At 46.8% G+C, this 25230-nt stretch overlaps 2 protein-coding genes across 2 annotated transcripts in view; one reads left to right on the top strand and one right to left on the bottom strand.

Moving 5' to 3' along the window:
• The window catches only part of bop1 (BOP1 ribosomal biogenesis factor), a 176806-nt gene that overhangs the window by 79122 nt on the left and 72454 nt on the right, over positions 1–25230 (bottom strand). The window lies entirely within an intron of this gene.
• On the top strand, positions 1666–23258 carry scxa (scleraxis bHLH transcription factor a). Its single transcript, XM_055665419.1, has 2 exons — positions 1666–2367; positions 21922–23258. Exons 1-2 carry the CDS (start codon positions 1858–1860, stop codon positions 21958–21960), a joined length of 549 nt encoding a protein of 182 aa, XP_055521394.1. The 5' UTR covers positions 1666–1857; the 3' UTR covers positions 21961–23258.

Below are 25230 nucleotides of genomic sequence, written 5' to 3'. Positions count from 1 at the left end.
CCCCTCTCTAAGGTCATCCCTCAGCCTCCTACGCTCCAAAGAAAGTATTCCCAGCCTGTCCAACCTCTCCCTGTAACTCGAGCCTGCAAGTCCACGTCACTACCCGGTGAATCTCTTCTGCGCCCCTTCCAACCCTTCTCCAACTTTGGTGATCGATTGGGTCAATAGACATTAAATACCATGGCCAAGTAATGTGGAGATCCATGTGGTACTATTTCTAACTTGCAACTTAAACACTAATAACTTCAAAAGATATAACATTCAAAAGTTATTTGGACAGCTCTATGGATAGGTAACGGTTGTGAAGGATATGGGGCAAACGCTGGCAGGTGGGACTAGTGTAGACGGGGCATCTTGGTCAGTGTGAGCAAGTTGGGCCAAAGGGCCTGTGTCCTTGCTGTATGACTCTATAGTTTTCCTGCATCTACGTAGCCCTCTGCCCCTTCAGTGGGTGCTGCTACAAACATCTAGATTTATGTCTTTCTGTGTCAGGCCACTGTTAAACCAGAGCCCATGAATTTTTAGAAAGGGGATTAGATTGTCACAGCGAGTAACAGGTGAGTAACTGGGGTCAAGGAAAGAGCGTTCACGTCGCGGCCCTGTTTCCACCAATCTTTCCACTATGCACAAGACGTGACAAGACAGACAGACAGACGCCGGTGTGTGCAGATGCTGAGAAGTGTGTCGAGCTCCGGCTGAACAACGCAACCTTGTGCGTGGACTCGATACGAAGAAGGTGAGTAACTAGTATGAGAAAGGGGGGAGATTCCCAGTTGATTGCATGGATTGAACGTGGTAGAAAGGTCGGAAGAAGTGAGCAAGAGACTGGGTGGGATATTTAAAGGACCAAGTGAACGAATGATTAGACTTGGACAATGAGGGAGACGAAGGAATGAGGAAAGGCTGTGTCGCAACGTTTACAGGTGGAAGAATAAATCAGAAGCAATATTAAACAAATATTGGGAATTAAACGGGACATCTTCTGAAAACAAACACAGGTCTGAAGCGTAGTTTACCGAGTTCTGCAAATCGATTTAAGCTTCTAAAACCACACGCTAAAGTTTTCAAGCTGTGCAACTGGATTGGAACCAAATCCTCGGCTGCGATCAGGATAGAAGATGCTGGTTTACTACATCCCTGACATGGCCAGTGACTGCAAACACATGTGCAATGCCCCAGGGCTGAGGAAAAAGCCCTGGGAAAGGGTTAACAAGCAGAAGGAGCGCTCACTGAGATCTCCCTAGAACGCCCCCTTGACTCAATCACGCCTCCCGCTTATAAAAACCTGATCTCAGCCAAGCCTGACACACTTGCAGAAAGATAGAGTGAGAGAAAGATATAGTGAGAGGGAAAGGAGAGAGAGAGGGAGCGAGAGAGAGAGAGAGAGAGAGAGAGAGAGAGAGAGAGAGAGAGAGAGAGAGAGAGAGAGAGAGAGAGAGAGAGAGAGAGAGAGAGAAAGGGAGAGAGAGAGACACACACACACACACACAGACAGAGAGAGACACAGAGAGAGAGTGTGTGTGTGTGTGTGTGTGTGTGTGTGTGTGTGTGTAAGAGAGAGAGGGAGGGAGAGGGGGAAGAGAGAGAGAGAGAGAGAGAGAGAAAAGAGAGAGAGAGAGAGAGAGAGAGAGAGAGAGAGAGAGAGAGAGAGAGAAAGAGAAAAGAGAAAGAGAGAAAGAGAGAGAGAGCGAGAGAGAGAGAGGGCACACAGAAGCACAAACCAAAATATCTAGATTAAAGTGTGACAGTGGTGGGGAAGAGGGTTTGATGGAGACCCAGATATGAATTGTTGAAAATTGTCCCTGTTATTGTATTGTATTTAAAGCTCTGTGTTGTGAGGGAGCAGAGGGAGAGAGTATGGGTGAAGGAATCATGTCTTTTGCCATGCTGAGATCGATGCCCAGCCGCTGCCTCTACCCAGAGATCGGCATGCTGTCAGAAGGAGATGAGGAGGTGGACAGCGATAGCTCGGGCTCAGAGACATCTTTCAGCTTGGGACCATACGGTGGAGGAGGAGGAGGAAAGAGGAAGAGGAAAGCCAGGGTCCCGGGAGTCATTAGGCAGAGGCAAGCGGCGAATGCCAGAGAGAGAGACAGGACCAACAGTGTCAACATGGCGTTCACTGCCCTCCGGACCCTGATCCCCACCGAGCCCGCCGACAGGAAGCTGTCGAAGATCGAGACCCTGCGACTGGCGTCCAGTTACATCGCACACCTGGGCAACGTGCTGCTGCTGGGGGAAGCCGGCGACGGACAACCCTGTCACACCAGCACCTCCACCTACTACCCTGGCACCAGGGTGACCGAGACGGAGAGCAGCCAGCCCAAGCAGATCTGCACCTTCTGCCTGAGCAACCAAAGGAGGATGGTAGGTGCAAGCTTTTCTCACTCGCGTCTCAGCCCCAGTCAACAGACAATAGACAATAGGTGCAGGGGTTGGCCATTCGGCCCTTCGAGCCAGCACCGCCATTCAATGTGATCATGGCTGATCATCCACAATCAGTACCCCGTTCCTGCCTTCTCCCCATATCCCCTGACTCCGCTACTTTTAAGAGCCCTATCTAGCTCTCTCTTGAAAGCATCCAGAGAACCTGCCTCCACCGCCCTCTGAGGCAGAGAATTCCGCAGACTCACCACTCTCTGTGAGAAAAAGTGTTTCCTCGTCTCCGTTCTAAATGGCTTACTCCTTATTCTACTACTTAGTCTACCTCAAACCTGCAGCCAGGCCCCCTCCCCTTGCCTGTGCCCAAACCCCACGCAAATAACGCGCCATGCTGCCTTTGTAACTTGGGGGCCAGCCTTCTAGTTATTTTTCCCATATGCGTAAAATTTCAATCAGCTGCCCACTGGAGAACCAGATATTATGTTGTGGCTAAGGTAGCAGAGAAAACAATTCCAACTAATCTTGGAAGTGGGAACGAACTACAGATGCTGGTTTAAATCGAAGGTAGACACAAAATGCTGGAGTAACTCAGCGGGACAGGCAGCATCGCTGGAGAGAAGGAATGGGTGACGTTTCATTTCGAGACCCTTCTTCAGTTCGACTTCACCCGATATCGGGTCTCGAAATGAAACGTCACCCATTCCTTCTCTCCAGCGATGCTGCCTGTCCCTGCTGCGTTACTCCAGCATTTTGTGCCTGTCTTCCAAATAATCTTTCTTGCATCTCTCTCGCAAATCTCCGAATCCTTGCCTGAACTCTGTTAGCTGTGCAGCAACTGACTGACACTTTAGGACACAGCACCGTCCTTCTAAAACAGTAGCAGACCATGACCGCGGTCGGGCAGTTCAGGCAATGAGCAGTTTCAGAACCAATTGCAAGGTGCACCAAGCAGCCCCGAGCTTGAGTGAACCTTCAAGAATCCAAAAAAGCTTACAACATAATACAAAATGATGCAGCGTATGTATTTAATTTGTGTGCAATTTGCAGTGGTTGCATTTCCACAGATATTCAAGCCAAGTATTTCATTTGTGAAGTGTGATGGAGTTTTAATGCTGTGTTAGTACAGAGTAGAGCAAGGGTCTGCTCGTCTGCAGCTCAGCACGGACTTTTGTGCATTTTGGGTTCATGTCCCATTCCGCCAGGTTTAAATCAAAAGCAATATTAAAAACTATTGGGAATTAAACCCGACACCTTGTGAAAACAAACACAGGTATTAAGAGCGTTGTCATCCAGTCTGGCACTGTAGGACAGCAGAGCCAGGGAGTGTAGGAAGAAACTGCAGATGCTGGTTTACACCGTAGACACAAAATGCTGGAGTAACTCAGCGGGGACAGGCAGCATCTCTGGAGAGAAGGAATGGGTGACGTTTCGGGTCGAGACCCTTCGAATCTGCTCGTTTTAAATATGCCACAGCACTAATTCCAAAAAAGACGGGCTTTTCCACACCCAATGTTTCTGTAACAGACATGGCGTCAGCGCCACTATACCGATTGTGGCAGCTTCTCATGCAATGCCACGTTGCTGACACTGCAATATCAGCCACACCACTAAATGTCTTATTTGCTGAAAAAGCACCTTGGAATCTTTCAAAGGGGATCTTCTTCTTATCGAGTCCACATCACAAGATTAGAAATTGTTCAGACAGAACACTTCTCGGCATCTGCAAACAGCGGCGTCTTGTGCTTCTTGTGCGTGGTGGTGGAAACAGAGCAGCGACGTGAACGCTCTTTCCATGACCCCTCAAAGGGGATGTAAAGTCGCTATAGAAATGCAAACCTTCATTTTATTTACGCCCGCCAGGGCATCATTGAAAGAAACTCGCAATGTGGCAGATTAATGGCGCCCCAGAAAATGTCACTGAAATTGCGTGTGAGAATATTTTTTATTGATTCAAGTCCTGATTTCACTTTCGTCACAAGTCTGTCTTTCGTTGAGTTTTTAATCGGCAAACATATAAAGTGCGGCCACGTCCTGCGGTCGTGAGAGGTGCACGATCTCTTTGGGCCTGCCCCACGGCGGGGAAATGTCAAGGCAGACCAGAAAGTGCCAGCGTGACATAGATCCCACGTGCTGCTATCCCGCAGAGCGAACGCCGCGTAAACAGATGGCACCAGCTCGGACAGATCAGAATCCACCATCTTAAATCCAGCAAGACCAAACACCCTCCCCTCCCCTCGCTGCAGTGCGGCAATGAGGATTCTGCACTGCCAGCAGACACTTGTTAATAAACAGATTGAAACCAAGAGGCCCATTTGAATGATGTACAGGGTACCAAAACAAAGCTCAAAAATGAAGAGCCCAGTTCTCGCAATTTCATTTGCTCCTTTGATCAGTACAAATACAACGGGAAAGAGGTTAATTGGTCGGTCAGTTTACCGCATTTATCATTTAATATTCAAAACATTAATGGGATCTTGCTCTCCACCATTTGGCAAATGCTTTTGGTATCAAGCAACAAGTACACCTCACCTCAAAACCAGGGTACCGATGACCCGAAACGTCAACCATCCCAGTGCCCCCACAGATGCTGCCTGACCCGCTCATTTCTTCCCGCAGTTTTTGGGGTTTTTTTTGCTCCACACCTTTGTGTGCCCGTAGACACGAATGTCACTGCTTAAAATCATGGCCCATTCAGTTTAGTTTATTTTAGTTGCGTTTACAATCAAGCGTGTCGAGGTACAGCGAAAAGCTTCAAGAAGGAAATACACTGCAGGTTTTTAAATTAAGCTCGCTCATCATTTTGTTGAAACAGAGTTGAACTGGGTGGGTGAAAAGATGTCAAAGCGGCTCCAACCCAATGTGACACCCTTCAATTTCGGAGCCGGGAGGGCAAACGTTAAAACACAAAGAGGGCTAAATACTCTGTTCTAGTGCTTTGGGGTGTCATTGACAGAACCAGCTATCAATAGTCTGAAGAAGGGTCCCGACCTGAAACGTCATCTATCCATGTTCTCCAGAGATGCTGCCCATCCCGCTGACACTCCAGCACTTTGTATCTGTCTTTATTCCATCTGAATTGTTAAGGGGCTGTCCCACTGTACGAGATAATTCAAGAGCTCCCCCGAGTTTAAAAAAAAAAATCAAACTTGTGGTAAGCACGTAACGGGTACGTCGGAGCTCGGGGACGTCTCTTAGCGGTTCGTAACGTTAACGGCAGGTACTCGGGAAACGCGGTAAGCTCGTGAAGATTTTTCAACATGTTGAAAAATGTCCACGAGAGCCCCGAGTACCTACGAGCGGCCATTACCGTAATTCTCCGAGTTCGACTCAGGGGAAACTAGGGAGAACTCTTGAATTAGCTCGTACAGTGGGACAGCCCCTTTAGATTCACTTCTACCTGGTGTAAATGGACACCCAATACTAGAACATTTACAATTAAACAAACACACACACACACACACACACTTTGCATTTTGCATTAATCACTGCAGGATACTAATCGAAGAATATAAAGTTTCACTCTGCGTGGTTTAATGGAGTTGAAGTGATGTGTTACACTTGAAATCCCCCTTTTGATCTAAAGGAATGCACCGGCTCGTGATGTAATCAACTCTGATAATTTAATAAAGTTTCCAAGGGGAATTGAATAGATGAAAAATATTGCTTTGTTGGAAAGGCTGTGAAGTGAGAGAGAACTGGATAGGTCTTTTAAAGTGCCAGCCCAGTCACAACAGGCCAAATGAACCCTTTTACACTCCTTGGATCCACATTTCATTCTGTAAAAATGTCAGGCTGGCAGCTACCCAACGTCTCTCATGTCCCTTTTAGAATATCCCAAAGTATTCAGCAAAGTACTTTCAAAGCACAGTCTTTATTACGATGGAAGAAAAACAGAGGCTGGTTAGCATGCTACAAACTCCCACAACAGCAAAAGAAAAACGACCAGATAATCATTTTTTACGAGGAGTGTCTGAGGTAGAAATATACTTAGGAGCACGAGCCTAACTCACCAGTTCTTCTTCAAAATGGTGCCATGGGATCCTTGAAGCCCAGCAGAGAGTGCAAACCCGGGTTATAGAGTGATACAGCGTGGAAACAGGCCCTTTGGCCCATCTCTTTCATGCCGACCAAGATGCCTCACCCAAGCTCATCCCATTTGCCCACGCCTGGCCCATAACCCTCACATATCACCTGACTGATGATGCCTCCAAGTGGGACTTACTCACACTGCCCTGGGCTGCAGCATCGAGCCAGGGTTTTAATCTGTGTTTCAGCGCAGTACGACTAGGGTCGATAGAAGGAGATCAAATAAGACTACCGATGTGGCACCAGTAGATAGGGGGAGTCCAGAACCAGGGGGTCACAGTTTAAGAATAAGGGGTAAGCCATTTAGAACGGAGACGAGGAAACTTTTTTTCTCACAGAGAGTGGTGAGTCTGTGGAATTCTCTGCCTCAGAGGGCGGTGGAGGCAGTTCTCTGGATGCTTTCAAGAGAGAGCTAGATAGGGCTCTTAAAAATAGCGGAGTCAGGGGATATGGGGAGAAGAAGGAACGCGGAAATGATTGGGGATGATCAGCCATGATCACATTGAATGGCGAAGCTGGCTCGAAGGGCCGAATGGCCTACTCCTGCACCTGTTGTCTATTGTCTATAGCAATATGGATGGTACCCCCGATGTTGGGGAAGTCCAGGACAAGGGGTCACAGCTTAAGGATAAGGGGGAAATCCTTTAAAACCGAGATGAGAACTTTTTTCACACAGAGAGTGGTGAATCTCTGGAACTCTCTGCCGCAGAGGGTAGTCGAGGCCAGTTCATTGGCTATATTTAAGAGGGAGTTAGATGTGGCCCTTGTGGCTAAGGGGATCAGGGGGTATGGAGAGAAGGCAGGTACGGGATACTGAGTTGGATGATCAGCCATGATCATATTGAATGGCGGTGCAGGCTCGAAGGGCCGAATGGCCTACTCCTGCACCTAATTTCTATGTTTCTATGTACAGCGGTAGAGCAGCTTCCAAAGACTCGGGTTCCATCCTGAGTACGTGTGCCGTATGTACGGAGTTTGTACATTCTCCCTGTGACCGTGTGGGTTTTCCCCAGGTACTGAGGCATCCACTCACATCCCAAAGTCGTGCAGATTTGTACGTTACTCGTAGGAAGAAACTGCAGATGGTAGTGTAAACCGAAGATGGACACAAAAAGCTGGAGGAACTCAGCGGGTCAGACAGCATCTCTGGAGAAAAGGAATAGGTGATGTTTTGGGTCGAGACCCTTCTTCAGACTGAGAGTCTGGGGAAGAGGGGAAACAAGAGATATTTGGATGTGGAGAGATACAGAACAAATGAAGGGCCTGTTTCCATGCTGTATCTCTAAAGTAAACTGAACTAAACCAGTCAAATGTACTCGCATATCAATGTAATGAGGGCAGCAGGTGATCTTTCATCCACTGATGGATGTGCTACTCAGCAAGATCACGGTGATCTTTGATCTCAGCACCATTTTCCTGCCCTAACCCCATGGCCTATAATCTCCACTCTCTGCTGAACAGTGCTTTCGTGTGGCACCTCTGAAAAATAGTCCAAAGTTAGACTTTCACATTTGGTAGAAGTTTTAATGTACCAAAATGATTGGCAAAGTATAAAAAATAAAGTTGATTCATCAAATCAGGCGGTCAGCTTAAAAAACACACACACAAAAAAACGCTGGAGGAACTCAGTGGGCCTGGTGGCATCTGTGGAGGGAAATGGGACTTGCAACGGGAGTTTTGGGTCGGGACTCTTCCTCAGTCTGTCCATTCCCTCCACAGACGCTGCCTGACCCACTAAGTTACTCCAGTCTTTTGTTGTTGTTTTTTTTGCAAACCAGCATCTGCAGTTCCTTCTGCCTCCGTGAGCAGCTTAAGCAGCTTATAGGACAAAGACCCGCCAGAGACACAGTTTCATCAAGGAACAGTATGTGTACTGGCACCTTTTGTCCTCTTTAAAAAAAAACCACTGGTGTTTAACACGCGACAACTGAGCTTCCTGATGGGTAACAGACTCCATAGATTCACGGCCCTCTCATAAGAGATGTCTTATCTCAGCGCCAAATGGCTGACCCCTTATTTTGAGACTGGGACACGACACCATCAACCCGGCCTATCCTGTAAATCTCCGCACATATTTTCTACATTTCTCGCATTTTCATATGAGACACTTCAGGAGAGGATTTAGTAATTTAAAGTACGTCATTGTCTATGCTGGCTCTCAGAGCATTCCCATCAATCTGGTCCAACCCCCCCCCCCCCCCCCCTTCCCCCCCCCCCCCCCCCCCCCCCACCCCCGCCACAACTAATCCTCCCCCAAATGCCCACCGACTTCACCCTGATTCTCCAGCCACTCACGCCAAGGGCAACGCACAGATGCCCATTAACCTAACAAGCAGCGAGTTTTTGGGACACGAGAGTCACTCACAGTCACAGGGAGAACGTGCAAACTCCACATGGCTGACACCGGTGGAGTCAGGAATGAACCCGGATCATTGGAGTTATGAGGTCGCAGCTCGGTCTGTTGCACCACACTGTGCAGCTTCTTCCATGAGGTCATCTCTCACTGCTATAAAACTCTGCTCGATCTCTCCTCAGGCAAGAAACTCATGGTTGCAGCAATCAATCTGCACTCCCACAACTTCAGGGCAGTGAGGGGTTGAAGTAATCCATGACCTTACTTAGCTAAGATCCAGTGTTCCTGATATCAGTGCAATTACCAGGAGGTGCAGGGGGGAATGTGCCGACTGTCAGCCCCACTTAGCCCAAACCTCTGGCAGCAACTTGAATGTCAAGTCAAGTCAAGTCACTTTTATTTCTATAGCACATTTAAACAACTCTCGCTGACCAAAGGGCTTTATATTGGTGGAGGTACTAACGTTATACAACAGTGGTTCATAGATTAAGCACATACATAAATACATACATATAGCCCTCCCTCAGAGGACGTCAAGAAAGGCTTGAGAGTACAAACCGTTAACATTGGGAAACGTCCCGAGGCAGTTCATATAGATATCACTGCAGAGACAATAGTCAATAGGTGCAGGAGTAGGTCATTCGGCCCTTCGAGCCAGCACCGCCATTCAATGTGATCATGGCTGATCATCCCCACTCAGTACCCCGTTTCTGCCTTCTCCCCACATCCCCTGCCTTCTCCCCATATCCCCTGCCTTCTCCCCATATCCCCTGCCTTCTCCCCATATCCCCTGCCTTCTCCCCATATCCCCTATCTTTAAGAGCCCTATGTAGCTCTCTCTTGAAAGTATCCAGAGAACCGGCCTCCACCGCCCTCTGAGGCAGGCTTCAGGGGAGATGAACAAAACAGGGTTTAAGAGGGAACTGCAGATGCTGGAGAATCGAAGGTTACACAGAAAAGCTGGAGAAACTCAGCGGGTGCAGCAGCATCTATGGAGCGAAGGAAATAGGCAACGTTTCGGGCCGAAACCCTTCTTCAGACCACAAAACAGGGGGTTTTAACAGAAGACGCAAGGAACTGCAAAGAAATTTGAGCAAATCACAAAGTGCTGGAGGAACTCAGTGGGTCGGGTAGCATCTGCGGAAGAAATAGACAGACAGCTTTTCGGGTCGGGACCCTTCTCCAGACTCACGAGTCAGACTTCAAAGTTTGACGAAAGGTCGGGGAACAACTCCTCAAATGGAGGAGCTCCAACTTCAATGCTGTCTGTCAGTCAGAAGTATTTGCTTATTCACTCACTGTTGACATGAAACCTCTGTAGACACATCAGGGGGGGAAACGTTGGTGTTTACTTGGTCAGGCCACCAACTGGGTGGTCATTAACTGTACAGTAGCCTCTGACTGACAAGACTAGTGCAGAAGTATTAGTACGGGTGTCAAGGTTTATGGGGAGAAAGCAGGAGAATGGGGTTGAGAGGGAAAGATAGATCAGCCATGATTGAATGGAGGAGTAGACTTGATGGGCCGAATGGCCTAATTCTGCTCCAATAACTTATGAAGTAATGAACAGCAGTGACGTCAACACTGCCGCAGACACTTCACTGTATTGAAGGTAGACAAAAATGCTGGAGAAACTCAGCGGGTGAGGCAGCATCTATGGAGCGAAGGGAATGGGTCGAGACTCTTCCTCACACTGTATTGATATTGTCAATAATTCCCTGCTCTCTCACCACACTCTGTGATACAATAGATGACCATTTCTTCCCCTTTAAAGAGTTTCAATGGGAATCAGAATCGGGAAGGAGAATCCGTCTGAGGAAGGGTCCCGACCCATGTTCTTTCGAGATGCTGCCTGGACCCACTGAGCAACTCCAACTTTTCGTGTCTATCTTTCGCCTATTGGTTTTGTCCACATCCCCACCCCTCTTTTGAGGCTTTCTTTCCCCTGACTCCAAGCAGTCTCAACCCAAAGCGCCTGTCAATCCCTCCACAGATGTTGCCTTAATCCAGCACGGTGTGTTTTGCTGAAGCTTCTGGCATCTACAATCTCTGTGGGACCCAGTGGGTCAGACTCCCATAGTCCTCAACCTAACTGGATCATTCCTCCATTTAACACACTCAAAGCAAGCACATCCATGACTAAACAAATCATCCCTCACCTGCTGTAACATTAGCCGAGTTTATGACGTCTAATAAAAACATGGTCAGGATAATTCCTTTTGACATTTGAAGTCATTCATTTCCTTATAATGGCCCGTTTAGATTACCTGACAATAAAGTAACATTTCCCCATTAAAAGTTGTCACCTCCCTCCATTAGTTTTCAAGTCTCTTCCAATCAGTGAAAGCTTGAGTTGTATGAGTTGGTTGAAATAGTGCTTTGACAAAGACTTAGAACATCAGTCTGAAGAAGGGTCTCGACCCAAAACGTTGCCTATTTCCTTCGCTCCATAGATGCTGCCGCACCCGCTGAGTTTCTCCAGCATTTTTGTCTACCTTGGATTTTTCCAGCATCTGCAGTTCCTTCTTGAACTTAGAAAATCAGGACTAGTAGCAACCAGCAGATAAGAAGAGTAACCACCACAGGTACAATGGGTCAAGCAGACAGTTTCCGTACTGTAACCTCTAACGTTGCACGTTCAGTTCAGGAGCAGACTGAAAACCTTCGAAGAAAAATGTGCAGTCTTAGCAAAGCTCCTCCAACCTCAGGATAGGATCTGAAGGGTCTCGCCCCGAAATGTCACCCATTGCTTTTCTCCACAGATGCTGCCTGGCCCACTGAGTTACTCCAGCTTTTTGTGTCTATCTTCAGGATAGGATTGGCGGCATATGCGAGTCTCCACTTCGTGTTTTTTTTTTAAAAACATGAAAAGAGCATATTACGACAATGAGAAAAGTATTGGATAAAATAATGAAGGATTAGAGTTTTGAGATTTGAGCCTTACTGCAGAGAGCGGGTAGTCTGCAAAATTATAAACAGTCATGAAAATAGTATAATACAATGTGAACACAGGACCAGTGGGGCCCCACGATAATGCATGCGCTAAATTACCTCTGCCGCCTGCCTTTTCTTGCAAAGCCAGAGTCCCTCTCAGGGTTTTACTGCAAAGTTTCAAACCAATTCTGTAGCTCTGACCCAGCTTTTGTGGGGGGTGGGGTCACAGTGATGACAATCAAGCTAGGAACACAAGGCAGATATTTAAGATAATCTAAATAGTCTATAACAGCATGGAGAAAATACCATCACTCCCAGAGCTGTCCACAACGCAGAACAGAAAAGAGATACAGAATTGCCATGTAGATGAATTTTAGTTTAGTTTAGAGATACAGCGCAGAAACAGGCTGTTTGGTCAGCCAAGTCCGCACAGTCCAGCGATCCCCGCACATGAACACTACCCTACACACTAGGAACAATTTTACACTTATACCGATTGCCTACAAACCTGTACGTCTTCGGAGTGTGGGAGGAAACCGGGGATCTCATAGAAAACTCACGAAGGGTCACGGGGAGAAGGTACAAACTCCGTACAGACAGCACCCGTAGTCGGTCTCTGGCGCTAGAAGTGGGTGCTGCTGCGCCAACGTACTTGGAAAAGTACAAGGACACAAGGGACTGCAGATGCTAGAATCTTAGGCAAACAACAAAAGGCTGGAGGGACTCGGCAGGCCCGGCAGCTACTGTGGAGGGGACGGACAGTGTAGAAAAGAGTCGTCTGGACATTCCCTCCACAGATGCTGTCTAACTCGCTGAGTTCCTCCAGCACTTTTGTGTTTTACGGGGGAATGTGGGAAGCCCTTGCCGAAAGCCATTGCAGCACGAGGGGTTCGAATGTACAATTACGACTTGAACTTCAATGGAAATCTAGCAGCATTAAATTATCAGTCAGAACTCACGGCAAACAGTGGCAAACGCTTACTCCCTTCAATAGACTGCCACAATCTACAGACTTTGAATGACTGTTGTCAGTAAAACAGTTATCATTCAATGAGTTACCTGGTCAAATGCAAGCATGGCTCCAGCACCCTTCTGTTGGTATGCCTCCGTTCATAGAATCACACGGCACACAAACACTCGATCCATCTAGGATATGCCCTATCTCAGCTCGTCCCATTTGCCTGCGTTTGGCCCATATCCCTTTAAACCTTTCCCATCCATGTACGTCCTAATGTCTTTTATATGTTATTCTATCTGCCTCTACCACCCCCCTCGAACAGTTTGTTCCATACAGCCACTACCCTCTGTGTGAAAATGATGCCACATAATCGAGTGAGGCGAGAGGCCTCAGATACACACGCTTCCCAATATTCTAAAACCAGCGCTATTTTATCAACTGGATGGTGGGACATGTAAATCCCACCCCAGAATATAAGACCACTTTAATTGTGAGATGAAGCGTAGATGGCTGATCATCCCCAATCAGTATCCCAACCCTGCCTTCTCCCCATATCCCCTTGACCAGAAGCCCAAAGAAGGAAAGCTTAACCTGTCACCAAGGTCATTAATTTTAAAACAATCCACTGACAGTAAAAAGTAGCTCTGGGCTGGCGGATTGCCGTAAAACCCCAATAGTTCACGACTGCCTTTTGGGGAAAGAAATCTGTGCCCGCACCCCGTGTGCATTGAATCAATCTACGGCAAAGAATAAAAAGCCCTGCCTCACACGAATTAAGAGCAAGACAATAGAAGGCACGATCATCCCTATTCAACGGCCCATAAATAGCAGTGAAGGCCCAGACTTATTAGTGAAAGAAAAATCCATTCAGCTTGCAAGTGAAGCTGATCAACATTAGTTCTGAGTGCTAAGAGTTGATGAGATTTCCAGTGTACATCGTGAAGTCATTTTCAAATATGCTTTCAGTGATCTTTTACAAATCACTGATTTTTGAAGCTCATCATTGCCTTTCCACCCTGTCTACCGCCACCTTCATATGTCAGTGATCGTCAATCTAGAAGGTAACCTAATTAGCGCAGGATTTATTTTGGTTGTGGCTGAAGTATGTTCCACAAAGCTAACATCATCACAATCACTTTCGTTTTGTGGTTAAGGTTCAGACAATTCCTCCCGGTACTAACTCCCTTCAATTCCTCTTAAGTATCAGTCTGAGGAAGGGCCCCCAACCCGAAACGTCACCTATCCGTGTTCTCCAGGGATGTTGCCTGACCCGATGAGTCCAGCACGTTGTGTCTGCTCCCCCCCCCCCCCCCCCCTCACTCTCGGTACAACTTGGTTTCTTAACCGGAGCTGAATTCAGTTCTACAGCACGAGCGACATTTCCTTTAAAAAAAGATTGAGGGTCAGAGACCATTTTCAGACAACACTGGTGCAATTATACTTAAGGGTTAGGAGGACGAGGGGAGAAAAGAGAAAGTTATTGCCAGGAAAGAGTGGGTGTAATTGAGAACGCACCTGCACAAACGCAAGTTAGAAAATCGAAAGGCAGGAAAGAGCACAGGCTCAGGCGAGACCACAATAGTGAAGGAATTAAGTACACACACACGTATTCATCTCATACGACACGATGACATAGATATGAAGTTACTGAACTAGTATCCAGAGACTTGAACTATTGATGCAGAGGCAGAAATTTAAATCCCACCTCAGAGGCTGGGAAGTTTAAATCAAACAGTTAAGAGAATCAAGAGTGTTTAATTATCATATGTATACACAACAGAACAATTAAATTCTTACTTGCAACAGCAATTGAAACCTGTGAATGCAATACACAAAGATGATACATAATAAACAAAATTCAATAAATTAATAACTCCAATACTACAAGGCCAAAGTCCTTAGTACTACCAAAGGCAGTCCAGAGTTCAAAGTTAATTTCAGTGTTTAAGAAGGAACTACAGATGCTGGAAAATCGAAGGTAGACAAAAGTGCTGGAGAAACTCAGCGGGTGCAGCAGCATCTATGGAGCGAAGGAAATAGGCAACGTTTCGGGCCGAAACCCTTCTTCAGTGTTGTGTGTGATGGTTGTTGGGAACTATTACCCAAATTATTTACCATCAACTAATTAACTAGACACAAAATGCTGGAGTAACTCCAGCAGCAAATCTGGAGAACATGGTTAGGTGACGTTTCGGGTCAGGACCCTTCTTCAGACTTCTCTCTGAAGAAAGACCCCGATCCGAAATGTTTCTCCAGTGCTTTGTGTCTTTTTTTGTAGGCCAGTATCGATTGTTCCTTGTTTCGACAACAAATTAACTAAATCTGAAAAAAAAAATGTTTTAAAGTATAGTTAAATGGTAACCGTAACTCGGGGCTCTCGTGGACATTTTTCAACATTGAAAAATCTTCCCGAGCTTACCGCGTTTCCCGAGTACCTGCCGTTAGTGTTACGAGCCGCTAAGAGACGCCCCGAGCTCCGACATACCCGCTACGTACTTACAACGAGTTTGATTTATTTTTTTTTAACTCGGGAGAGCTCTTGGGTGGGGGAGTCCCTTAATGCTTTTCTTCAACTTCATGAATGTCTTGGACTTGGGTGCACAAGGCACAGCGTTTCAACTTACGATGAGGAAAACCTGGCCGGATGGATAGTGAACTGGGACGGGGAGAGCAGCAGACTTTGGGATACAGACAGGGTGACGTAATGGCCAGCCAGGTGTGAGATGAAATTTAATCCTGTCAATTGTGCAAAGCTTACATGCTGGCAGGAAGAATGAGAAAGGGCAAACATTAGATGACAATTAGGGCCAGGGTTAGTACAGTCTAGATAGCACGCAACAAAAGCTTGTCACTGTACCTCGGTACACGTGACAATAAACTAAACTCAACTATTTCAAATGGAGTACTTTAAAAAAAAAATCTCTTGGAATATGTGCATGGAAGATTAAAAACGGCAGAGAAAGTGGTAAAACGCATTTGGGCAAATCAGTTTTATAGGTAGAGAGGGTGAGTGGAAGAGCAAGGAAGTCACGGTGCTTTTGTGGAATATCGTGTGTTGATCTGAGATAGATGCTAAGGCTTCGGGGAAGGCGCAGAAGAGATTGATCACAATAACGTCAGTGATGAGAAACTTTTATTGTGGTGGGTAGAGTTGAGAAGCAGAAGGTATTCGCCGGGAACAGAGGAAATTGCACACAGCTACATGAAAATGTGAAGGGAATGGTCCGCGGTTAGACAGAGAGAAATTGCTCCCATTGGTAAAGGAGTCGAGAGCAAGGGATAATGAATGAAAACGATTGACAAAAGAACCAACAATGACAGGAGGAATCATTTTTTTTAATAGACGCAGTGGTTGGGGTTCAGAAACACTGCCAGAGAGAGTAGAGGAGGCAGATACAATCGCAGCATTCAAAAGGAGCTGGATACAGTCTCTGAACGGAAATAATTTGTTGGGCTATGGGGAGAGGACAGAAGTAGGAGTAGCTGGATTACCCTTGCACGGAGGCGATGTGGACTGGATGAGCAGAACAGTCTACTTCTGTGTCATTGTGATTCTGACCACATCCTGTAAATCGCTAGATTCAAAATATTTTGAAAGTGTATTTAGGTCGAGGTAAAGTTTTCACTTCATCATCTCAATTTTCTATACGCTACCTACCACTCCATCAGGCCTCGTTTTAAATAACTTAAAGTCATAGAGTCATGGAGCATGGAAACAGGCCCAATTCGTCCCATCCAACCAAGATGCCCTCTGCATTTGGTTCTAAACCTTTCCTATTCATGTTCCTGTATAAATCTCTTTTAAATGTTGGAACATTACCTGCCTCAACTACTTCCGCTGAAAGCTTGTTCTGTCTACCATCCTTTGTGCGAAAAAAACCCTTATTCATTCTTGCCCGGGTTCTTATTAATTCTTGCCTCTCGCACCTTACATATGTGCCCCGTTGCATTCAGTCTATTTGTTCCCTTCAGGATTTGATACACTTCTATAAGATCAATACTTGGGTCCTTACTTTATTCACACTGTGAAAACATTGGCAGCCGTATTCACCCCTATCCCTGCCACCAACTGTACGATAGGGTGAGCAACTTGGACATAGCACTTGGCAGGATTTCCCACACGGTTTTTAGCTGGAGGCAGGCGTGAGCTAGGCGAATCAGACAGAGCTGCTTACAAGGTAGGCTTCTCACACCTGCCCTCCGACTCGAATCCTGACCTCCGCAAAACTCAGACACAACAGAGGGCAGGGCCGGCTCGGAGGCACGGTGACTTCACCGAGGCTCCACAGATAGAGCTGGCCCACACTCAAGACAGGCAAAATTGGATTTTGTTTTAAAAAGTTAAAATAAACGAGTTAAGATTTTGAGCAGAATATGAAGTACAGTTAGCAAGCTGACAGCCAGCGATGACAGATGAATGCAAGGTGTTACTGTGTAGGCTTCTTGTTGTGAGTAAACCATGAACTGGCTTCAGCACGTTTTTTGGTTGAGTTGAGTTTATTGTCACGTGTACCGAGGTACAGTGAAAAGCTGTCTTGCACGAATAGCTCACTCACATTGCTGGCGAGTCTTATGGCGAAAATAAATTCCCAAGCACGATACTGCAATTGCCCCGACCCACTATACAACGGCAGGCATTACTTCCTCAAAGTAAAAAGACTGCACCATTCATTATGCACTGAAGATAGACAGAAAAAGCCGGAGTAACTCAGCTGGACAGGCAGCATCTCTGGAGAGATGGAATGGGTGACGTTTCGAGCCGAGACCCATGTTCGGACCATTAATTAGTTTCAACTCGGCAATAATGTTCTCGATAGGCAGGCACGGGGGAAAACTGATCAGCAGAACATTTATATTGCTATTCCATTGCAGAAAGAGCTTTTGAAAGTAAGTTTGGATTTGAGATGCAGGGCAGACATGACTGAACAGGTCAGGCTGCCCCAAAGGGTTCAAAAGGCAGCATTTAAAAGGGAGGACATGGAAAGACGAGATCCTTGCTGCGGACTGGGATGTGAGGTGGGAAGCCACGAGCATTCCATCTGGGTCGGGATGGCAGCTTTCCTAGCTGAAGGGATATTTGCGTTATAAAATCCAGAGCCCTGGCAGCTTCTCCTGGTTCATTTATCCAGGTTGCAGGCCACAAATCACCAGATACATTCAATGTGATCCCACAGCGGGGGGAATATGAACCTGCGGCTATAGCTTCGAGTGAAGCTAAACCGTTCAGAAACTATTTTCTGCGGCGGTGCCCCTTGGCCGTGTTCACTGCCGTCGCTGGTGTACCACGATACTTCAGTCCCCAGTCCGTCAACGCCACCTACACCGTCCAACATTCCTTCCTCTCGCTCGCATGCCTCCAGCCAGGATTTGGGTCCCAATCCAGGACTTAATCCTGACATTCCCGAGGCGGGACTGAGTGTGCACGACGAGATGGAAGGTTGACGTTTGGAGGAGATATTAAGTGGAGGTCCCATCTGTGCAATAGATTCGACAGCACTCTCGGAGCAGAGCGCTCTGAATTAACAGTGCCTTCAGGAGCAAATACAAACCGGCTATTTCAGTTCATTATCATTCGAGAAACAATCCTCATGGAAAGTTTAACAACTTAACAGTGGTCACTTCATTTCAAAGCCGTTAAGGAGCAATATAGAATTCATCATTGAATATCAACTCAGATTAGTTATATACACAAGGGGGAGGCAATGAAATTCCTTGTTGCACGATAGGTGCTCGATTACACAGTATAAAAAAAGATGATGATACTACGATAAGTACAAACTGTTGAATGATGCAAAGATTGTCTGAAAGAACCAAAGTGCAAGAATAAACTCAACTGGAATAAACAATTAGCCGGATGGGGTAGCGTTAAGAATACTTGGCAGCACATCGGGTCTGCTTGCAACACACGTTATCAAAGTAATATTCTGCAGCCCATCGGTGTAACTAAACCTGCCCACAGGGACGACAGCTGGGTAAAGTCAGCTTGCAGTGCCAGGGTGCAGCTATCAGCAGCACAGGTGGGGCAGCACAGTGACGCAGCGCTACAGTTGCTGCCTGAGACCACAGGTGCTGCCTGTACGGAGTTTGCACGTTCTCCCCGTGACCACGTGGGCATTCTCCAGGCACTCCTGTGTCCTCCCATGTTCCAAGGACATACAGGTTTGCAGGTTAATTGGCTTCTTGTATATTGTCCCTAGTGTGTAGGAAAGAACTAGTGTACGGGTCAGCGTGGACTCGATGGGCCGAAGGGTCTGTGCCCACGCTGCATCCCTCAACTAAACATATCAGAGACAAGAGAAACTGCTGACACTGGAATCTTGAGCAAAACACACAAAGTGCTGGAGGAACTCAGTGGGCCAGGCAGCATTTGAAGCGGGACTGGACATTTCGGGTCAAAATTTGAAACGAGTTTAGTTTATTGTCACGTATACCGAGGCACAGTGAAAAGCTTGGGTCCCGACCCGAAATGTTGACTGTCCTTTCCTTCCACAGATGTTGCCTGACCCACTGAGATCCTCCCTCTACAGCACTGCTTGCTCCTACCACCCCCCTCCCTTTGTTCCACAGAGATCATTAACTGGAGGCTGTAAAGAACAATGGGACAGTTAATGTTAACATTTTAACATCTACATGACTAATAATAATCTACGTGGGTGCTTTAGGGCAACATCTAGGCGAGGAGCTCATGTCAAGTGCAGACCTTGCAGTCCACTCGTGAATCCTTCCAAGGAGGTAAAGCCATCCCAAGGATGAGCCTTCTCCTCTCGATGGGAACCCACTAGAACTCTGTCTCTGTCGAGCCGTGACTGGGATATACAGCACTGCTTTGTGGAGAACCGTGATTGCCCAGCCCCCCCCCCCCACCGCCCGCAAAGTAGAGGAATCAAGAACCAGAAGGCATAGTTATAAGGTGAGAGGGGAAAGATTTAACAGGAACCCGAGGGGCAGCTTTTTCCACTCAGAAGGTGGTGGCTATACGGAACGAGCTGCCAGAGGTAGTTGAGGCATGTACGATAACAGCATTTAAAAGGCACTTGGACAGGTTCGTGGATAGGAAAAGTTTAGAGGGATATGGGCCAAATGCAAGCAAGCAGGATTAGCTTAGATGGGGCAACTTGGTTGGCATGGATAGGTTGGGCCAAAAGGCCTGTTTCCGTGGTGTATGACTTCATGCCTCTATAAGTGCGGCACCGTTATAAAGCCAGTCCACTAACAAGCCAGGGAACGGGCTGAGGAGGTGCAGGTTCAGCATGTGGAAGGAGAGTATGATTGAGAAAACAACCAGTCTGGAATCTCAGACTTAGCACAAAAGAATAAAACCCAGTTAGGGTGGGGGAGGAATGAAGCCAGAAGCTCTTGTTTTTAAATTAAGTTCTCTTGAGTCTCGGCACGAGCAAGAAAAAGATTTCCAGCCCCATTCTTCTGTGCAGCCACAAATCAAACTAACGCATCGCACATGTCTGAAAGCTGAAGAGGTGCGATAGGAGTTTTCACTGTGTGGTTTTTCCAGCCTCAGCTTCCTGAGCTGTCAAATGTCTCCATCAAATTACTTGGGTGAAGGTGGTGGGAGATCGAAAAATGTTAAATCTTGGAACAGAGGAGAGAGAGGAAAATGAATTAAAACAAAAAAGGCAAGAACATTTGACAAAGAGAGAGAGAAGGAAAAAAAAGGTGGAGAGAGCATGCAGAAGTGGGAGTCTGTGAATATCCATCTCCTGGGGAAACACAACTGGATCCTTTCATCTTTGCACATGTTCACAACTCAGAAATAAACGCATTCATTTTAATTAAAAAAAAAGACACAAAAGTGCTGGAGTAACTCAGGAGGCCATTAATAGGCAACGATTTGGGTCGGGACCTTCTTCAGACAAATGTTGCGGGGAGAGAGCTAGAAGAGAGGTGGGGCAGGACAAAGCCAGACAAGTGTTAGGCGGGTAGACACAAAATGCTGGAGTAACTCAGCGGGTGGGGCAGGATCTCTGGAGAGAAGGAATGGGTGACGTTTCGGGTCGAGACCCTTCTTCAGGTGAGGAGGTGGGGCGGAAGGTTAATAGGCAGATGAGAGGACATGGGGCCAGAGATGAAAAGACAAAGGGCTGTAAGATGAGGAGATACGGATAGAAGAGGCGCAGAATGTAAGGGCCGAGGAATGGATGTAGATGGAAAACAGGGAAGAAGAGGAAAAGGGAGGTGAGGGAAAGAAAGGGGGAGCAGGATCCAGGTGAGCACAGGGAAGGGGGGGGGGGGAGAGAGGGGAATGTTTGTTTATTAGTTACCTAAAATTGGAGAGAAAAGTCACACAGCGTGGAGACAGGCCCTTTTGCCCAACGCCCGTGTTGACCAAGAAGCCCGATCTACACTAGTCCCATAATGTTCAACGTTCAGGAACCTCACAATACAGCGGGCCTGGTCGTCATATTAATGCAGGGACATCGCTAAAGCAAGGGGCAGGGGGAACAGGATTTTGACTTCCAGCAGCTAAACACCTGGCTAGAGAAGTAGCAACCCAGCCTTTCATGAATCAACTGCTCCTCCAAGCAGCCAAGTACAAATCTCCTTTGCCTCAACAGGTGCTCGACCAAGTGCAAGAGTTTCCCAGAGTTTGAGAAGCAGTCAAATATTAATGTGGCTGACTGGCAGGCTGATGCCAACAGTCAAAAGGAAGATTTCAATGTTACTCTGAAAACACGGGGGGGGGGGGGGGGGGGGGGGGGGGGGGGGGATGGGGACACAAATCAAGTCGAGTTCATCATCATCTGCATATGAGTTACAGATACAATGAAAACCTTGCTGGCAGCAGCACAAAGACACAGGCTCAGACAGATTAAAACATTAATTAGATATATAAATATTTCAAAAGACTACAAAAAAAAGATTAAACACACAGTGCTGGAGTAACCCCACCTGAATAGGTGACATTTCGGATTAGGACCTTCCATCAGACCCAAAATGTCACCAGAGATCCTGCCTGACCCACTGAGTTACTCCAGCACTTTGTGCCTTTTTTTTTTTTGATAAACCAGCATCTGCAGTTCCTTGTGCCTGCAAAGAAAATCAAGGTAAAAACGGGACAGAGTTCCAATGACTCCGTTTTGTGGTTGACCCTTCACAGTTGAGGGAAATCTCCAGAAATCCAGGTGGCAATGAAGGTAAGGTACTTGTGCCTAGTTGAGAACAAACTCTGAATTGATGTAATTTCTTCCTGCAGAACAAAGACCGAGACAGAAAGAACACCATTCGAAGTTAACAAAGACACGTGCAACGTGACCACTACGTTGCAAGCTCACAGCAGACTCAGAAGGGAAGACCAATCAACCGTGCACCCACAGTATGGAAGAAGACAACTCGAAACATCGGCAGCACAATGAAAGCTGAACAGAACTATGGGCCGTGCTAGACTCTAATCACACTTTTATCACGGGAAGGTACTGCAAAGGGGCTGCGATAGACGAGGTCCGGATCTGCTCCTTGACCAAGAAAAGGTGCCGGTACACAGTGATACGACCACACTGTTGAACTGTTATTTCTTCAAATATAAATACTGTTGAGTTGCTGCTGAAGGCAGGCACCAGGGAGAAAATCCAAAAACAAGTGACAAAACTACAAAAGGTGGCTTTATGCATCGAAACTGGAACACTCAATACACGATTAACTTTGCGATCATACGTTGTTGGTTTGTGATGTAATAAATGTAATATAAAAATTCAATTTTGTACATAAAATAAAAACAAAAACTCAAGATGTCACGGCTGATTTCCTGCCACGGGTGTAGTTGTAGCTGTGGTTGAGCACCACCGAAAACAAATGGGAGCTCCACGCCAATAAATCAGGACAGGCACCATCATAAAAATAATCGCACAACGCTGAATTGTCAGAGAGATTTCTGGAGAGCGAAGCTTCTGCTGCCTGCCTCCCAGTCTGGCCTGGCCATCGCTCTGGGTAACGTGCCGAGTGCGATGGCAGTCCCGGACACATAATCTGGAGACGAGAGTTCAAATTCTACCGCAGCAGCTGGACAATTTAAATTCACTTCATTAAATAAATCTGGAAAATAAAAGCGAGAAGCAGTAACGGCGACCAGAAATTATTAAAATGTCGTAAAAATCCCATCTGGTTGACTGACAGATTGAGACCAACCATTCTCACTAGTCTGCATTGGTGACTATTAGCCGCCATTTGAAATGGCCTAACAAGCCTCTCCGCTATCACCACCACTGCTGAGAATAGACACTGACAAGACAACAACTCTTACCGTGCCAACAATGCCCCCTGACACAAGTGCATATAAAAATAGTCATGAATTGCTGCTTACTCTAGAAGCTCCAGTTTGATAGGAAGGGCGTAGAGGGATATGGGACATGAGATTATGAGTTTAGTTAGGGGGTAGTTAGTTAGTTTAGGAGGGTAAGGGTGTGTCCAGTGGAGGTGGGGTGCAGGAGCTTTGTAGCCAGTTCCACCGCAAGGCTCCTGAGGGAAGTTGGAGTCAAAGGGCAGGCACAAAGGAGGGCAATAAAAGAACTTGCCAATGCCGCCGGACGGAGCAGTCACTGACTGTGGCTGAAGAGGATAGATGCTGCCTGGGGTGCCACGTGACCATCTAGAGGCTAACAATAAGACCTGATCAACCTGCGGTGGGCCTGCCTCGACTGAGGGTGTCTTGTGATAAAAGGCCGAAACACCCAGTGACGTTGAGGTACACAACTGAAGATGTGTCTGATTGTTAGCAAATTCACCCCAAGAATGTCAATTGTGGTGAAATCTTAGGGATTGTAACACCCAGTCCTACTAATCAATAGTTTAATGTCACGTGTGCCAAGGTACAGTGAAAAGCTTTTATTGCATGCTGACCAGCCAGCGGAAAGACAATACATGATTACAATCGAGCCATCCAAAGTGTACAGATATATGATAAAGGAATTAACATGAATAATGTTTAGTGCAAGATAAAGTCCTGTAACGTCCAATTAAAGATAGCCCGAGGGTCTCCAATCAGGTAGATTGTAGTTCAGCACTGCTCGCTAGTTGTGGTTGGATGATTCAGTTGCCTGATAACAGCCGGAAAGAAACTGTCCCTGAATTTGGAGATGTGCGTTTTCACATTTCTATACATTTGCCTGATGGGAGAGTAGGCCAGGGTGTGACATCCTTGATTATACTGCTGGCCTTGCCAAGGGAGCGTGAGGTATAGATGGAGTTGACGGAAAGGAGGCTGGTTTTGTGTGCTTGTCTGGGCTGCGTCCACAATTCTCCGCAGTTTCTTGCAGTGTTGGATGGAGCTGTTCCCAAACCATGCTGTGATACATCCCGATAAATTGCTTTCTGAGGCCCATCTGTAGAAGTTGGTGGGAAACGTATGCAGGCTAATGAGACTAGCTCATTATGCCAACTTGATCGGCATGGACAAGGTGGGCCGAAGGGCCTGTTTTGCGCTGTACACATCTGCAACTCCCCAAGTCCACACTTCACCTCCTTAATATAGTTTAGTGAACTGCTGGGGGTGATGCTTTGAAACAAACGGGTCAGCCAAGCTGGCTTTGCCCAGGGACAAGAAAAACATCGAGGAACTCAGCGAGTCAGGCGGCATCTGTGGAGGGAAATGGACAGGCCATGTTTTGGGTCGGGAAGTTTCATCAGGCAAGGGTGCCACCTCAGCGTTTTGGGCAGTTTTTCAATGCTTCCCCCAACATTCCGGATTCAGTTTTCTTCTTTTTCTTGGTTTGTGCACAGCAATAAATATGAACATTTTCAATCCTCGCCAATTTTCATTCGACAACCAATGTCGCCAAAATAGATTATCTGATCATTACGGTGCGTAGATTGGCTCCCATATTTCCCACACCGCAACGGTGACAGCACTTCAAAGGTACTTCGATGCTTTTAAAACACTTTGGGGTGCCCTGAGGCACTATATATAAATTAAAGGTCTCATTAAAAACAGAAAACCACAAATCTTGCATTGGAGGGCACAGGAATCCAAAGGCGAATAAAGTCATATAAACGTCAACAGTTAGTACGTGCAAATTATGCAAAGGCCGTATATTCACACACGCAGAGAACCATAATCATGAGGACTGCCAAAAAGTACAAGAGATGGGACACCCCACTGCTTCGAATGGAGCAGCAGAGAAAAACGCTCACACTCAATGGGAGAGTTGCCGGGAACACAAACAAAATCCCAACTAGCACAACCACACCTGAGAACAACACAGTACGGGGAAAAATGTAAGAAATTCACCGCAGGTCTTCTTTCACTGAAGCTCCCAAATACGATAACGTGCCCGTGAAGTAGACAATTCGGCTCGAAGGGCCGGCTGGCCTACTCCTGCACCTATTGTCTATTGTCTGTGGAATTCTCTGCCTCCGATGGGCGGTGGAGGCAGGTTCTCTGGATGCTTTCAAGAGAGAGCCAGATAGGGCTCTTAAAAATAGCAGTGTCTGGGTGAGGCCAGAACAAGGGGCCACAGTCTTAGAATAAAGGGGAGGTTATTTAAGACTGAGGTGAGAAAAAACGTTTTCA

The sequence above is a fragment of the Leucoraja erinacea genome, chromosome 2, assembly GCF_028641065.1.
Source record: "Leucoraja erinacea ecotype New England chromosome 2, Leri_hhj_1, whole genome shotgun sequence".
NCBI classification, from domain to species: Eukaryota; Metazoa; Chordata; class Chondrichthyes; order Rajiformes; family Rajidae; genus Leucoraja; species Leucoraja erinaceus.
Note: the sequence above shows the minus strand (reverse complement) of the source record. Positions and strands in the feature narration are given on the sequence as shown.